Genomic DNA, 15,125 nt, shown 5'->3' with positions numbered 1-15,125 from the left:
ATTGTAATCATTATAATAGGGAGCATTTAAGTATATATACAGAGCGATAAAAACTGCTGTGTGATTCTAAAAATATTTGAAATACTACAGAATTTACCTTTTTCCAGGAGAGTGAATGTACTGTGTTTGTAGCAACATTTTGAAAAGATTAACCAAACATAGAGAAGTATTATCTATTTTGTTGAATTTCTATATATATTTTGAAGATCCCATTACATATTTTAAATGACATATTTTATTTTTAAAATATTCTATAATTTGTTCTTTTTGTTTTCTACAGTGTAGTGATTATGATCTGGATTATGGAACAGAATGTTTGCATCTAGCTCTAAAATATAGCAATATAAATGCTAAACTTATTGAAGGACCTCCTGACCTATGGAAGGTAAGAACATTGCTATTGCTGCTTATTATTGAAACATTTTCTGATAATACAGAATTTTTTACAGGGTGTTAATGTCTAGGTGCTAATAACACTAACTATAATAAAACATGTGACCATCTTATTAAATTTAACACATTAATTATGTTGTTTAATAAATAATGCTTACGTTAATAAATATTTCAGTAGAAAACCATCATCTTAAAAGAGAAAGCATAGAGGAGAATGGAAAATATTCTGGTAATATCAAACATGGCAGGTAGAAAAGCTACTAGAACAACACTGTGCAAGAGAATAATACAAAATATCACATAATGGATGGGATGGCTTTTTCCTTCTGTTTTGACGGGTAACATCAAGGAAGTTTTCTTTATAATTTAATCTATGCAATATCAAATTTGAGCTTATATAAAATTACACATTACAAGTAATTGTAATTTTCTGTAGCAATTATCAGAAGATATTTCATAGTTTATAAATTGCATGGCCTGTCATGTTAGTTTCCATGTTTCTTTTAATTATCTGATTGGGACAAGAAAATGGAAATGAACTACAGTCTTTAGGAGTTCCATTAGAGAAGGAGGCTAATCTCCTAGTCTTTGCTACTGTATATTGAATATTGCTACTGTAACTGCGAGAATTACAGACTTTTTTTCCTCTGCTGATGATTGGGATAGTCCAACAACATATGTAGCCTTGGCAACAGCATCAACATTTGATGGCAAAAGTAGTTAAATAATCAAGTGCTGATCTTGCTCCTAACATGCATTGTCCATCTCAGGTTTGATTGGCACAAGGAAAAAGCAAGAATGGCAGTTGTATTTTTTCATTCTTGTCAAAGTATTTAGGTTGAAAATTATGTTGAAAGAATTACACAAACTTTTGAAGCCACCAGTCCATGGAGAGTACTACTATATATTGATTGTCCTATTTTGTAAATTTATATTGAATTTATTTTATTTGCTTTTCTATTAAAGAAAAAAAAGTTGAACTGTTAAAAAACCTTAACACTTGTAGATGATATTACCAGCACAGGCAAATTATGCCACTTCAACTCCCCAATAGAACACACAAGCAATAACTAAATTCCATAGATAAATTACATCCCAAAAGCAATTGAACTGGGGTTATATATAAACTTATGGTCTTATGAAGATTCAGTTAAATTCCTAGAATTTTGTTCAGTAGCCCAGAATGCACCCAATATGCAGTCTTGAAGTTGAATTTAATATGTCAAATATTAAGACTTAGGTCTGCTCCTCAGTTCTAATCTGAGGACTCAGAGTAATCGTTAACAGTACTGGCCTGCTGCCTCTGCTGAGGTCAGATAGCAACTAAATCTCATTGGCATCGAATCTATAATAGGGCATTCCTTCCACCTTTAAGCTTGCCTTTTTAATTCTGTTTTTATTATGCCCCTTGACTTATCACTCTTTTTTAATTATGTCTCTTTTATGATGTCCTTTCTGTGATGTCCTAAGATATAGTATGATCTCCCCATTACCACTAAATTATAAATCATACTAATTAAATATAAATTGGTTACTTTTTAAGAGTTGTTAAGTCACATACTAGGTTCCAGATACTTTTTTTGCCAACTGATGCAGTTGAACAATTATATACCTTGTTTTATTGTCTTTATTGTTTTGACCTGCTGATAATGAATTGTTTTGTTAAATTATATTCCTTTTTTACTGCATAAACTGATCAAAGAATGTAATAAAGATATTTGATTTGATGATATTATGCATTAAGATTATAATTTTCAGATATATCTCTGTTACTGAATGAATTATAATTACTCTATTAATTGTAAATTATAATAAATACTATTGTTAAATGAAATACAAGTTCTTTGCAAGGAGTCAAAATTAATGTTCAATAGATTTTAAATGCTACAAAATCTTAATCTTTTAGAAAAATAAGATTAAGAAATTTTTGGAGGTGTTTACATATATTGTAAACAGTTGCTTTTGGACACTGTTCTGCTTGCAATTATTTATTAATATATTGATTGCTCTAGAAAATATTATTTATCCTTTAGGTAACTTACAAGTGGGATCTTTTTGCAGCTGATTGTTTAATCAAAGGTATGTGTTTTTCCTTGTTTCTGCAATTTACATATTTCCTTCTAGGCATTGGACACAGTCATCAATTCTTTTTGGTAACATTGCAGTTCCTTCTACCTGAGAGTGCTTTACAAATAAGGGGGGAAATTCCTGTATATAAAAAGAACATCAGTTAGAATAAAAAATTTCTATAATTATATTTGGTAAGTCTAAAAATATAGTAATCAATGAGGGTTGTAGAATATAAATTTTGTTTAACATGTAACATTAGTGGGAAATGGTCAGTGGGTGTGAATAGCTGATGAATGATATGATGTATAGATATAGGTATATATGCTGCATTTGTGAAGAGCAGAAACGCTATTATAATTATTTAGATCCCAATAGCAAATATATTGATGTCATATGGAGTGGTTCTCTTTTGAGTTTTTGAACAAAACAGAATTGTAGGTTTTTCTTTTCATTTCTTTAGTATTAGTCATATTTCTCTGTGAATGTAACTATTTAATAGATTGGCAATCACCAGTTAATATTAAGTTTGATGTTAATTTCAGAAATTTGCATAAACAAATAAAAATTTCATTGCTGGTAGATTAAGTTATTCCCATATAAGAGCAACTAGAAATTATGAAAAAAGCACTGAGTTATTTATGAGAAATTATTATGAAAAAAATTAAATGAAACAATTATGCAGGCTTCAGATTTCTGACCATCTAAGATATTTCTAAAATAATAATTAAATATTAAAAATGTAAATATTTTTAAATAATTTTAAAATTGAATCAACCAGACATTTTCATCAAATATTCTACAGTTTCAAGTTAATTCTACATTCTATTATGTATATAGAACTATATATTAACTGTTTTGAAAAACCTATATTAATTATTCATATGAAGATGGTTGAAAGATACATATGGTAATTAGTTTCCTTTAAGAGTAGTCAGTGAGGTAAATGCTATGTATTTCTGGGATCAAATTATCCAGATTTGAATTTTTTAGAGAATTACATTAGGGTCAACATTCAACTTAATGAAAATTTTAGTGACTAAGAAGTTTATTTATTGAATCATCTTAAATCTGGATCCAAACTGAATATTCATTGATAACAGATGAATCACACATATATCATGACATTATTGATAATGCTTTATATCATAGACAAATTAAAAAGAGAATTTATTATGAAACTTCAGCTGGAACATAACAATAAAAAGTGAAGAATAAGTAGATATTTGCTTTAGCATTCATTTGTCTTAATTATAAATGAGCTATAAATGGCATAATGGGATGGATGGATACAAGTGGTTTCTGGGAAGGGTTGCTTATTTCAAATAGTTTTTGTGTGTGTATGGTTGCCTATGATTTCTACTAAAATATGGATGGCCATATATATTTGTTAAATAAATATTACAACTAAATACTAAACAGAACCTTTGCATAGATATTTTTACAGGCATTTCAAATAATAGCTATTAATTTGTCCTGTTGATCTTTAAAGTAATTGATCAAGTCAACTGGAGATACATGGCCTAAAATAATTTAGAACAAATTAATATATCATATATATTTTAATTATTTGAGCTCTGTTTGATACTTTGAATTACAAATGTAATCTTATCTATGCAAATGTAGAATAAGTTTCAAATGCTTGAGGAAAAAATCAAGTGTTTTCCTGTATGCAGAATAAACTGTTGATAAAGAACACATTCCATTCTATTAAATTGAACACTGATGTAGGTAAGAAAAACAAACAGTTTTATATATGATGATTTGGGGAGTTGGATAATGAAACATCTGCAAGCCAACAACCAAGTTCAGAGAACACCAAGGACTCCATACAAACACACATACAAACTAATAACCATGGATTTTTTTAGTTTTTGTATTTCTTTTAAAATGTAGATTGGAAAATAATAGAATACTGATTTAATAAAAATAAGTCTTAATGCACTTGAAATAAAGCAGGTAGCAACTTGCTGGATGTGCAGACAATGTGGCGCATGTCTCTCCTTTTTCTTATATTATTAGTCTGCAAATAGGGAAATCTCATCCTGCAGTTAAGATGACTCATTTATAAAAGTAGTTAGAACCTGGATAGCATAAAAACATCCTGAAAGAATCTGTGTAAGGATTTCTTGCCTCAGGCTAACTATATCTTTGAACCTCTAGTTGAAACATGTAAGCTTGAAGATTTCAGTCTGCCTTTAAGGTAGTCCCTAAAATGTATATTTAAAATTAGGTGAAGAATTAATATTTTTGGAACTCTGATCAAATTCTTATGATGATATGACCTCCTGAATTCCAGTTTCAGCTTACCTTTTTTAAAATCACTAAGTCTTATGTTCACAGGGGAATTGCCAGCAGGCACTACATAACTTTGTATGTCCTGCTTGGACTTGTCACCTCGTCAGCATTTTTTATGTAGTAAAATGATGCTGCTGAAAATAAAAATGCTCCTTTTACATTAATGTTATCTGTAGTTGTTCTATCCCTCCCTAATCCCAGTTAGAAGAATATTATCCAGAGTTGCAGACAGAACCTTCATTAATTAAGTACGTATCAAAGGAACATTTATGCATTTTTTTCATGCTAAAACTCTTGGTTGGTAGGAAGACTTTTTATTAGTAGTTATTCTTCACACATAGCATAATTCAGGATAATCATTGGACAGTCAGTAAAATTTCTGTGTACAAAAACTTAAAAACAAATTGTAGTTGAATGATTGAATAAGTATAATATTGTGTGTTAAATAAAGCAACTGAATCCCTTGTTTTTATCTACAGTTGGAAGCACCCAAAAGAAAAACCAATAACTTTATTATACCCTTTAAACTCATTTATATCTTATTATAAAAAACAGTTTAAAAACAAAGTCCACTACAAAGCTTATAGAATCTCTTTAATGTAGAAGTGAATAACCAATTGAACAGTGAAATACAAAGCTGTCTTCTGAATATCCATGAGTAGCAACCAGTTTTATGAATGAAAGACAAAACAGTCATGCCCAGAACAGATATTATTTTGATTCCTAGAACTGTTTTGTACAATTTATCATGAACAATCCATAATATATTCCCCTTATAAAAATTCAGAAGATTAGCCAAGATTTTAAGCCTGGAAATGTCATTAATATTAATGGTTGTCATAAACAACATTCTGTTTTCTATATACACTGTGATTTTGTATAGGGAAATGAAAGGATCCTGGAAATGAGGTAATAGTAAAGAAAATGAATCTCCCCCTCTTTTTGTTCTTCTTTTTTTGAAATTGTCTTTGCTAGACACTATATCACAGGGAGTTTGCATTATTACTGACATAGAGGAAGATGCTGTACAAGTGGGATTGCTCCTTAATGAAAAAATGAAGAATCACGTGAAAGTGAGTATTCTCAGCAACATGTAAAGCCAATATATAAAAGTTGCTGTTGGCCAATAACTCTTTGTGTTCAACAAGTTTATCACCTCCTCTGTTAGGTTTTATCACAGTTAAAATATCACAGGTTTTCTGTAATATTTCTTACATACCTTTTGGGTGGTTATATACATATATTGTTTAATAAAGAAATAAATGTTGATCAGAAAACAGTCTGCAAAATGCTTTTTCTCTTCTGCACTGTGATACTTTATTGTTCTTTTTTCCTTTGAATAATTAAGTATTAATTATTACTTATAAATCATGCAAATAATACCCTATATTCTTCAGTAAACAATTTGTATTTCAGTTGAGACATGCAGTTTTAGCAATTCATTACTAAAAATGAATTGTAATGAATTAATTAAATGATTTTTATTTCTCTTTTCAGCATGTTAAAAATGTAGCAATCACCCTTCAAAAAAATGACAATCTACAAAATATTTTGTTAGGACAGTACTACAACTTTATTTGCATAAAAGTAAGTATTACAGAAAGTAAATAATAGTTTATGAGGGAAGACCACTTCATAATTTTAAAAATATTTTAGCCACATAATATTACTTAAACTTTTTTCTAAATTTGTACTAACGTATATGTTAACCAAATTTTTACATTCAGAGAAGTGTGGAATATAGCTTAAATTTGATATGATGCATTTTAGAGTAAAATGTTGTGTTGATCATTTTGAAAATATTTTGAGCTTAATTTTTTTCAAACTTGAAACAAGGCTAATATGAGCTTGAAACACTTTCAAAATGATTGGAAAAACTGAAAAGTCTGTGCACTGGAAATTCTGAATTCAGAATGTTTTGCACAACAGTAGCAGCGAGATATAAAGTTTCAAAATATGCTTTCAGTATCAGAGGGTGTAACTAATTCATCACATATGGGAAGACATCAAATTTATTAGCAATTTTAGCTTTTTAAAAAAAACATGTTTGCACTTGGCTTACCTGGGCAAATTTATTGTGATCCAAATTATTTGAAGCTTTTAAAATAACTTTCTGAACAAATTGCTCTAAAAAAACCTGTTATATCCTCTGTAAGTGGTGTGTTCATGATGCTGAAGACATCTCATCCAGACCCATGATTCTAATATGAATGTTTTATTTTTTGACTATACAAATGACCTTAAGAAGATTACATTTTATGTTTCTTTCCAGTTTCTCTGATTCTATGGCTCAGAATGGCCAGAAAATGGGAAAACTAATTTATAAACAGGTTAATAATTTATATTATAGTGATATATGGAAGTCTAGAAAAAACTCCCATAGTTACTTGGGAAAAGAGAGATTTAAATCTTAATAGTACCTTAAATTCATTGTAGGTATGTACTGAATATACATGAACTGATTCAGCATGGCAATTTCCCATATTTATAAAAGAAAAGGAACATAATATATTTCAGGTTTCTAAAATGACTCTTATTTCCCTTTTTGTTAGAATAAACTGCCTGGCTTTGATGAAGTCTCACTGCTGGTAGACAAACTTGAAAAGACAGGTGCTTCGGTTTTGTACCCTGTTGTTCTCATTTTGGTAGGTTAAAATTTCTTCAGGTTTCTAAAATATTTTATCAGTCTGGTGCAATACATTAATATTTTGTTTTTCATAATTGTTGTGACTTTGGTAACAAGTAAGAGATCTTGTAAAAAGGAAACCAAAATTATTCAACTAGTTACTTGGTTTTTTAATTTATTGCTCTTCGAGAAGAGGGTTTTTTATTTTGTTGGATATTTTATTTGATTTCTTATTCCATACAAAAAGCAATAGTTTAAAATTCAGATGGACAATATATAAAAGAATTGATAAGATATAGGATTCAGTCATGCATGTTTGTTTAGAAATAGACTAGTCTTTGCATTTATTTCCTGGTTAGCATGCTAACAATTGCAAGCAAAATGTACATAATATTTCTGAGAAAAAATATTTTGTCAACTGTTAAATAGCAATCACCTTTTCCCTTGTATCTATAGAAAATATAAACATTTCTGATAATAAATAATTTGTGATGTGTCTTTCCTTTGCAGATAAACATGAGTATTTTAGAAAATACACCTTTTAACAGTGGAATTGAAAGTTTTACTATACTTGCCAAGGAAGTTAAAAAGAAAAATATTTTACTTTATAGTCTCTTTATACAGTATAAAAAGGTATGTGTTACAATGAGTGGGGAAAAAATCTGTATCAGTTTTTTGTAACATATAAAAGTAGTTCTTGGGTTATGATAGCAATTGGGACTGGAATTTCCATTGCTAAACAATGCAATTGTAAAGCAAGACATCACATGATTATATCATTTAGCAACAGCAGTCCTGGCAGTGGTTACTATCATAAACCCAAGTCCATGTGGGTCATTAAGTGGGCATCACATAAAGGCAGTGTGTAAAGAGTTTGAGTTTGCAATCTTACAGAGGAGAGCTGTGAGCTGATGCTAGGGAGTGTGTGTGTGCGGGGGGGGGGGGGGGGGGGGGGGAGGGTGATAACAGATTCCAAGGCATATTTTGAGAATGTGCCCAGAACTTCACCCATACTTCCTACCAGTTGAAGCTTAAGCTTTTCTGCCTGTGATTGAGGTGGCAAGTAGTCATTCATAGAAATAAAAAAGGAAGAAAAGAATAAGAAATACTAAAGTCCTAGAGATATTATAGGGGAGAAGCAGGCAATGGAGAATTAGAAGAAACAGGAAGTGAAAGTCTGATGTGTGATGGTGAGAAAAAATTAACAAGTAGAAACCTTGGAAGGCCTGGTAGTAGAGGTCTCAGGTAGCCCAGAAGCTTGACTTTAGTAGCAGTCATATTAGCCAACACAATATTTTTAACCAGGCTGGTACCACCTCACAACCAAACCTGTGATATACAAATTTATCATTCCATATTGTAGTTAAAAGGAGGATTATTCTAAGCATAAAATACTTGGAATCATTCGAAAACAAGAATCCTTGTGTTAATAAAAATGTTACAAGTATAGCTTACATTCTGTGTGTCCTTGAAAATAAGACAGCGCTTGGGCTTATTTTCGGGAAGGTTTGATAATTTTTCAGGTGCAAGAGGTACCAAATATGCTGTGCTGCAATATTTCCAGGGAGGGCTTATTTTCAGGGAAGGGCTTATTTTAGCGCATGCACTCAAAAGTCTGATTAGGCTAATTATCTGGGAGGGCTCTTTTCAGGTAAACAGGGTAGAATAAATGTTATTGGTGTGATATGTCCGGGATCATCAGTCTTTTGAAAAATAAACCTATATAGTTTATAGATTTGGCTATGATTTGTGGTTATTGAGAAATAAAGTATTACCTTACTGTATTAACTTAATTGAAAAAATGGTTTACCTGCATTGAACTGTATAAAATGCATACTACTTCATCACTACCTTCGATAAAATATAATTGTGAGCAAGTAAATCAGATAACAGTGCATTGCTGAATTATGTACAAGAATGCTAAAAGTTATATGTGGAATTTGGGGGAGGGGAGAATTATACTACCTTTCTGGTAAAAATCTCAACCAAAATGCAATTGCTCAAATATTTTGACCGTCAGTAAGTTTTCCTTTACAAACCCTCAAGCATAAATATCACATGTCTTCATCAGTCAACAGTGATTTTATTAATATAATTACAGTAACAGGTAATAGATCTTCACTTTGTCCTAATTTATAATTATAAATTTATTGCCCAAGTTCTAACACTTTATATTGACATTAGACATTCATTTACCTGCTCATGCATGCATCCTGACAATGCTGATGTTCAAAGCATTTTTCAGTGAACAAGAATAAAGTAAAACATATTTAAAAATATATACTTGATATATAAATAGTAGTCATCTTCTTTTCCAGAAAGGACAAATTCCCAATAGAAGTTTGAAGTTCATATAAATTCTAAGCAACCTTCCCAAGAAATAAATCCCAATGAATTCCACTAATTTCCTCAGAGGGCAATACTTGGCTGTACCTATTGTACCTATTTTTATGACTGCTCATACCTGTGTTCAAGAATGATATTTATTTCCTTTTCCCCAAATAGAATATGTTACTCTAGAGTAGAATATAATATTAATATATACATATCTACATACAGATAGAGGCAGATGCAATGATATAATATGCAACGCAAAATAAAGCCAATGAAGTGTTGTGTGGAAAAAAAATATTATGTATGTTTGGAAAGCCTTCCGCAAAGATATGATATATTTGGTGCCTGCCAAATATATCAAGAACAATTACTGATAGAAGAGACTAGACAGTGATGTGTCTGAAATGTTATAGGTATCCTGCTTCAGCAGGGTATAGAAAACCTCCAAGGTCCCTTCTAACTTCTATTATTCAGAATTCCTAATTAAAATCTGTAAAAGTCATCTCTGGTAATAGAAGTAGAAATAGTGGGAAAGCCATTTATAATTCTGTTGATATACAGTATTTACAAAATTTATATCTTCTTTCATGAAATTCTCCTGGTCTCCAAACTTGTATTTGGTGGAAGAAAAATTATGGCGCCGTATATCAGTTTTCTGTTTTAATTTGTAAGGCAAGTTATTCTTTTTAGCTCAATCATGAAGCTTAGTTAATTTTAATGATGAAATCTTGACATAAACCAACACTCCTTCACAAAGCAATTTTGAAAAGTATTTATTATTTTTTTCATTGCAATTAAAATAACCAATTACTAAACAAAGCAAAGAAATAAATTAAAAGAGAAATTTGGAAAATGCTTTTGGCAGTTGGAAGAACATTGTAGAAAAGCAGGAAGTTATAGTTGAATAGCTATTTTGCTTAGGAATAAAATGTCTGCTAAAGAATTGAATAATTAGCAATTTTGAAGAAAAACTCCATAAGCATGCCATTATTTAATTTAGAAAGAGTGCATGTTTATTTGGCAGAAATATAGCAATAGCAATAGCAATAGCAGTTAGACTTATATACCACTTCATAGGGCTTTCAGCCCTCTCTAAGCGGTTTACAGAGTCAGCATATTGCCCCCAACAACACTCCGGGTCCTCATTTTACCCACCTCGGAAGGATGGAAGGCTGAGTCAACCCTGAGCCGGTGAGATTTGAACCGCCGAACTGCAGAACTGCAGTCAGCTGAAGTAGCCTGCAGCGCTGCATTTAACCACTGTGCCACCTCGGCTCACTGTTCAATAAAAAGTATCTTGTCATTAAAGCCTTTCTTGGCTTTGTTTTAAAGGGTGGGTTTTTTTTAGTTTGTTTAGTGTAATTTCCTTTTGTGTATTCATCAAAACCAATATTCTTTAGGATTTTGGCAATGCTGAATAGTAGTATAAATATAAACAAGATTTGTCAGTACATAATATTAAAAGCAAAAATTATTTTCTATTTCCAGCTTCTTCTATTAATGGTTCTTTCCACAAATATCCATATATACTTCATGCTTTTGCATTCCTAATTTTTCTTAAATCAAGTTGCTTTTTATATGTCTGTTGAGGCTTGAAGCTCAAGCTGTCACCTAATGAAGATGCAAAATATAATTGCTATCAAAAAGCAAAGAATTATGTTGTCCTACTTCTGACACCCTATATGCAATGCAACATTGCTGTCTACACTTTATACACGTTATACATATACTCTACACATTTGGTGGTCTCTCCTTTCTGGATAGCACTAGTAAGGTTTAAAAAAAAGGTGATTTTATTTGTTCGCTTGCTGGTTTTTTTAGAATTATTAATACTGTTCAAAAAATAAATATTTGTTCTGTTTAGGTGTTCAGGAAAAAATAATATGTATGGATTATAAGGATTATAACATGTGAAATCACATTTCTAGAATATTTTAAGGGTAATAGTTCATCCTCATGGTTCCAAGGAAAGGCTTAAATGGTTAATTTTGAACAAATCCATGAAAAATAGTGCTTTTGAAATTTGAGATTCTTGCATTCCACCAGATATTCCCGGGTTTGTGAAAAGAAGGTTAGGGTCTGATAATATGTGTACTTCAATCTTTAAATTGTAAAAAGATTCTTCTTGAAATAATGCTTCCATGCATATTTTTTTACCAAGCAAGCAGAGGATAATAGCCTATGGCATATAAAATGTAGAGTTTACATTGTTCCATATATTTCAGTACCTGATGCAGTATTTACATGGATGGAAATAATTGATGAATAGTTCAATAGCATCCAATTACTGAACATAGAGAGTTTGTAATTACCAAAACCTTCCTTCCTTGTTCAGGTTTTGGTAACGAGTAACAATATTTCATATCATCTATAAGCTGGAATATAAAATGCCAGCAATAACTGCAGAAAGAATCAACTGTTGGATGATCCTGTGAAATATTTAACATGTTAAGAACAAATTATTTATGGCATGCTTCCTATTCTGATATATCTGATAATTTATTGTATATAAATTTATTCACTACAAATGAAAAAAAAATCCAGAATAATTAGAAAAATGTAGTTATAGGTTGTGAATTGAATTTGGATTTCAGAAGCAATTATGTCTACATCAATCTAAGAACATTCAAAATGCAGAACTGAAATACTGAACTGGGGACTTGCTTTCAAACATTGCTGTTGTGAAGGAAATTTTATATTAAAATTCTAGATATGTATCTCATTCTTGAAAACTTTTCCTTTTCTTTCAGGAAAGTCTAAAGCTTCAAGAGACCATGGATTCAGCAGCTGCACTTATTACTGTATTAATAAGAGAACGAAATCCTGCATTTGTTGGTCAGCTTCTAGTAGCATGAAAAAATAATATTTTTAGTTATTTGTGTTTGAAAGTACATATGTTTTTAACAATTAAAAACTAGGGTTTGTCACTAATATATTTAGCATGAAATACAAATATTTTAAATAAAATATATTTATAATAAATACAGAAGATTCAGTTGCACATTGCCTCAAGTGCCTTGAGCAGAGAGGAAGGTAGGAAATAGGCTAAATAAAATACTTCTAGGAAGAGATAAGTAAAAAGTGAATGTTTCAAATTTATATGACAATGAGCTGGTAAACCGAAAAATGTTTTAAGTCTGGTTCTGTTGAACTATAAACTAAGGAACCTATCAGTAGTTATTTATTAAAATGTGTATGACTATTATTTTAGAGAAATACTGTATAGTTGTATGCTCATAGTTTTGCTCTTTTGTGTAAGTAGGAAAAAGGGGGAGGAAAAGTCTGTGAAAAATATAAGTGTTACAATATATATATTTGCTTTATGTAGCCCCTGTAGTAGATTTCATCTTAAACATATAATGGAGATAGATCAGCATTCCCAAAATGTTTTCCCTCAGATGTCCTGGATTTCAGTTTCCATAATATCTAAACTGCTGAAAATTTTAAAAATTGGAGAAGACTGAATTGAATTTGGTGAAACACAATAGTAAAATGAATTCTATGGGAAAATTAAAACAAAGTGTTCCAAATTACACTTAAGAAACAAGTTATTATATCCTAATAACTACAGAATAGGATTAAACACAATTCCATTAACTCCAAATGAAATTCTGACTCTTTTAGGGAAAATAAAAGTATTGCCACTACTACAGGTTTGCTCATCTCCTGAGCTGAAAATAAAAGATTAATAAAAGACTGACTCAAGTAACTGTAAACTAGCTTTACACATTACACTACACTAAGTTTTTTGTTTGATTTTGGCCTAGTAAGTTGTATCAGCCCAGCTGTTAGGGTTTGTTGTTCATGGTCGTGGGCTTGATGTTGCACATGAATGCATCATCTTTGCATTGTCAAATATTGTGAACAGATAGCTTATATCTCTACTGGTATGTGAGAAAGAGAAATAGGATAAAAAAAATGCTCCCTAGGAAATGGTAAAATAAGCTGCACAGCCAATGGGCAGAGAAAGAGACTCAGAAGGGTCTCTTTCTTTCCTTAACAGGCTGTTAAGGAGACAGTGGGATATTTGCACTTTCAAAGTTGCAACACTCTGTTAATGTAGCCTTACAGTAAAGTAGAATTGGCTCATATCTATATTTTTCCTGTCTGGTTTACTTGGGAAGGCTGACAGTATCTTAGGTATTCTCTTGTTTCCGAAGAGAAGGCGTGGGAGGAGTAACACGTGGGTATTACCAAAGCCTTCTTGCCTATTGGAGACTGAGGTATTAATCTTTTGGAGCCACACCTCCGTACCTCCTCCTACTCTCCCAGATTACCTCAGTCTGAAGCCTGAAAAGGAGTGTTTTTCCTTCTCTCCCTTCTCTGCGAAGACTTAGAGTTTTTTCCCCTCATATTTGGATCAGCGATCTCTAGCTACAAAGGATTCCGACAAAGACCTTGCCTTTCTCCTCACCTCTCCTCCGCTGTGCTCCGCGCCGCTGGAAAAGCCTCGTTGCAAACCAGCATGTGCGCACGCGTCCAGTACGACCGGCTGGTTGCGTAAGAGAGGGCAAAGAAGCCTCTGCCTGGCACGATCGATCCAGGCGAAGCCCAGGCCTGTGGGAGGCAGAAGAGGACCTGCGAGGCCCGGGGACTTCCAGGAGCTTCCCCCTACGATCTCCAGCAGCAGGAGAATTGGCCTGGTCGTCATTTTGAAAAGACCACGTGGTCGAGCACGTGATCGGAGCTTCCCTACGGAGGCCCAAAGTGCTCAGAAGGCTCCAGCAAGCCGGAAGAGGCTTCTTCTAGGCTCCACCCCGCCGGTGATCCGGGGGGGTAATCCAGAGCTGGGCCTGCCGGCAACTGCTTCAGAGGATCAGCAAAGGGCTTAAGGAGCAGATCCAGCCCCTGAGAGCAGAATCCGACCTTGCAGCCGGCTATAGGAGGAGGAGGTGGTGTGCATCTAACCGTGAGTAATGGCAGAGGCAACCAGGAGCAAGGGCACCAGGCCCAAGGCCCCAGGGGGTGAGGATCCCGGCGAGGGAACTTCCAGAGGTTTTTCCCCAGCACCCAGGGGGAGATCCCCACTGAGGAGGGATAAGGCCAGGGCCCCCAAACAGGCAGCCCCCAGGAAGGAGGCCAGAAACACCAGGGCCTCAGCCAGGGAATTCAGGGCGACCATCAGCCCTTCCCCTTCCAGGTCTTGTTCCCCTCACAGGGCCCCAGCCCGGGTGGAGGCCCAGGCAGCATCTCCAGCCTCTCCAGGGGGCTCCTTTAGAAGGCATAGCTCTTTATCACCCCCCCTTTAGCCTGCTCCCCCAGCGGACTCCAGAGTGGATTCCTTTGGGCGCAGAACCACCAGCCCAACCAGGCCTCGCCTGGCTCCACTTTCTCTGGAGCCCAGGGAATATTTGCAGCCTCCAGAACTACAGCCTGCTCTACCTGACTTAACTAACAGTTTCCAGGA

The 15,125-nt window shown here is 33.1% G+C and overlaps 1 protein-coding gene across 1 annotated transcript in view; it reads left to right on the top strand.

Moving 5' to 3' along the window:
* Positions 1–12,577, top strand: part of CRPPA (CDP-L-ribitol pyrophosphorylase A) — a 39,567-nt gene extending 26,990 nt beyond the window's left edge. The window contains exons 4-10 of the mRNA XM_032237600.1: positions 281–385; positions 2,427–2,472; positions 5,734–5,831; positions 6,256–6,345; positions 7,311–7,403; positions 7,895–8,017; positions 12,469–12,577. Coding sequence (XP_032093491.1) covers positions 281–385; positions 2,427–2,472; positions 5,734–5,831; positions 6,256–6,345; positions 7,311–7,403; positions 7,895–8,017; positions 12,469–12,573 — 660 coding nt within the window. The 3' untranslated portion in view covers positions 12,574–12,577. The remainder of the gene's footprint in view (positions 1–280; positions 386–2,426; positions 2,473–5,733; positions 5,832–6,255; positions 6,346–7,310; positions 7,404–7,894; positions 8,018–12,468) is intronic.
* The last annotated feature ends 2,548 nt before the right edge of the window (positions 12,578–15,125 follow it).

This window comes from Thamnophis elegans, chromosome Z (assembly GCF_009769535.1).
Source record: "Thamnophis elegans isolate rThaEle1 chromosome Z, rThaEle1.pri, whole genome shotgun sequence".
NCBI lineage: Eukaryota > Metazoa > Chordata > Lepidosauria > Squamata > Colubridae > Thamnophis > Thamnophis elegans.
This window is presented reverse-complemented; position numbering and strand designations above follow the sequence as displayed.